The sequence below is a fragment of the Babesia bigemina genome, scaffold Bbigscaff_70318 (assembly GCF_000981445.1).
Source record: "Babesia bigemina genome assembly Bbig001, scaffold Bbigscaff_70318".
Classification (NCBI taxonomy): Eukaryota; Apicomplexa; class Aconoidasida; order Piroplasmida; family Babesiidae; genus Babesia; species Babesia bigemina.
In genome coordinates this window covers 1-2241 of record NW_012237150.1, presented here as the reverse complement: position 1 = coordinate 2241, position 2241 = coordinate 1, and the positions used below count along the sequence as shown (strand labels likewise).

The following is a 2241-nucleotide window of genomic DNA, read 5'->3' as shown; positions in this document are numbered from 1 at the left end:
ATATGGAGTTACTTAAGAGTCAAAAAGATGATAGTCCAGCGTCAAAATTATCTTACGTTTTCAGAGTGTTCTACGGCTCATTGCAGCTGTATCTCAAGAAAGAAATTAAAAGAGTTCATGACGAGGAGAACAAAAAGAAAAATCCTACGCCTCCAGATAGAGAAAGTATGTATATTAATAAGGTCGAAACTATTTTTACCGCACTTCAAGATTTACTCAACCACATCACCAAGGAGAAACGGTATGACTATCAGGTGCCGCAAAAACTCGACGAGCTAGAATCAGCGGTATCTCAGCTGATACCCGACGGATTTGAAAACACGAACACCCCGGTACTTGATGGTATCGTTAAGGGATTGGGCAAATTTATTGAGGAGTTGAGGAAGGTGTACATCTCGAGGTATGACAGTGAGAAGTTTGAAGGTGATGTGGTACTTGGTAAATACGAAATTAGCACCTCAGGAAACAAGCAAATTTTCGAATCCACTGACTACGGTAGGAAGTGTTCGAAGGTATTTTTGACTTCACTAGAGATACTGACTCATGACATTGGGCAGTTAACAGCGAAGTGTGGTACGAAAGGTACTTGTGTAACCAAACTAATAAATTTGGAAGTTACTAATAACCTCATGAATCCACTTGGCGTTTTTCTGCGTGGGTGTGGTTTTGTGGTTTCCAAATTGCGGGATTCTCATGAAGGCGAGTTGAGGAACGAGGCGCGGTTCACGGGCGCGCAAATACAATCGACGCTACTTAATTCTGCCATTAAAGAAGCTGGGAAAATCGAAACACTCAGGACATGGAAAGAGGAGAAGAATAGAAAGGTTACCGCTAGTGCTTCACAACAGGGCACAGTCAACATTATTCTACTGGACGTTATCCATTTCCTCTTTGGCAAACTTGAAAGCTACTGGAGAGTATGTCACTACTACATCCCTTCACATCCGAAAACGCCGTCCAACGTATATCAAATGCTTCAGTGGCTCGACGGCCTGTGGCTCAATCCAGCACTCACTTCCGTTTACAAGTCAATCAAGGACCTGTTCAAAAAGCCTGAAAAGGCCGAAGATATTAACAACCCAGCCAAGTACAAATTAGAAGCATATCCATCTGAAATTACGTATGCCGGTTTAGCGGCTCTCCTGAAAAGCGTTTGCTTCTACTCCCACGATACGTTGATTGTCATCCTCGGTCTGGGTGACGCCGACGGGAGATACGCCGTTGAGTTCCGTTCGAATCCCGACGGTTTGTCGTATCCTAGCAATGCGGGTGCCTGCTTCGATATGTTCACAGACATCTTGAATAGAGTGTATCATCAACTTCGCTTTTTATATAGGCAGTGTCAGAACGGTACCGGTCGCAGTGGCTGGGAAGATTGCTATTATGGCAAAGGAGTCGGTGGCTCAGCATGGAACTGTAACACCATGCAATGTGCCAAACAAATCCGTGGTCAAACGTGTCCCCAAATGGTCAACCAAAGGGCTGACCAAATAGGTAACCAAAATGATAACCAAACGTGTGACCGGCATCCTAGTTGCGGACTAAAATCGCCACTTCAGTCATTCTTAGAGGACGGATTACAGGGCTTCCTCCCGCATTCGTTTACAAAACCTGGGTGTAAGCTGGAATGCGCTGTGCCGAATCACTTCGGTAAACCATGCCTTACTCCCATGGGTTTCTCAGATATTACTATTACAGCTTCTCATTCCCCTAAAGGGAAACGTATTAAGGACCTCCTTGAACGTTTCTGCGGTAGGCCGGATGCACCCTTGGCTTCACTTTGCTCTTCCTTAACATGTGTGTTACAACGTGCTCCGCAGACGCTTGGCGATATGTTCGGTTTTTTCCAGGGATACCTGTCCAGCTGGAGCGGCGGTGGCATAAAGCATAAGCAGGATGCATTTAACGAGGCTGTACGGAAAGCGTATTTCGACGTTCAGTATGACAATTTAATTGTTACTTCGATACAACAGAGCAGTAATCACAAAAATGGCAAGCATCTCACCGGTGACCTCTTCTCGCTCATTGAATGCAAAAGTGACAGTGACTCTCCCGCCCATCCATGCGGAGCATACTTGCAGGCTATTTGCGATGACACCCGTGTAAAGTATTCCAAAGAACACGCGGATAGATATCTATCATGGGTTGTATACATTACTGAAACATTCTACGATCTGCTTAAAAAGCTGTACGACGAGTGCAGTAGTAAGTGCGGCGATGATAAGCCAAAGTGTCGTACGG

At 45.1% G+C, this 2241-nt stretch overlaps 1 protein-coding gene across 1 annotated transcript; it reads left to right on the top strand.

Moving 5' to 3' along the window:
* Positions 1–2: 2 nt before the first annotated feature.
* Positions 3–2241, top strand: BBBOND_0002660 (hypothetical protein, conserved; the record flags this gene model as incomplete). The annotated part of the gene is made up of 1 exon (XM_012915104.1): positions 3–2241. A coding segment is annotated over one exon (2239 nt), but the record flags the coding sequence as incomplete, so codon positions are not given.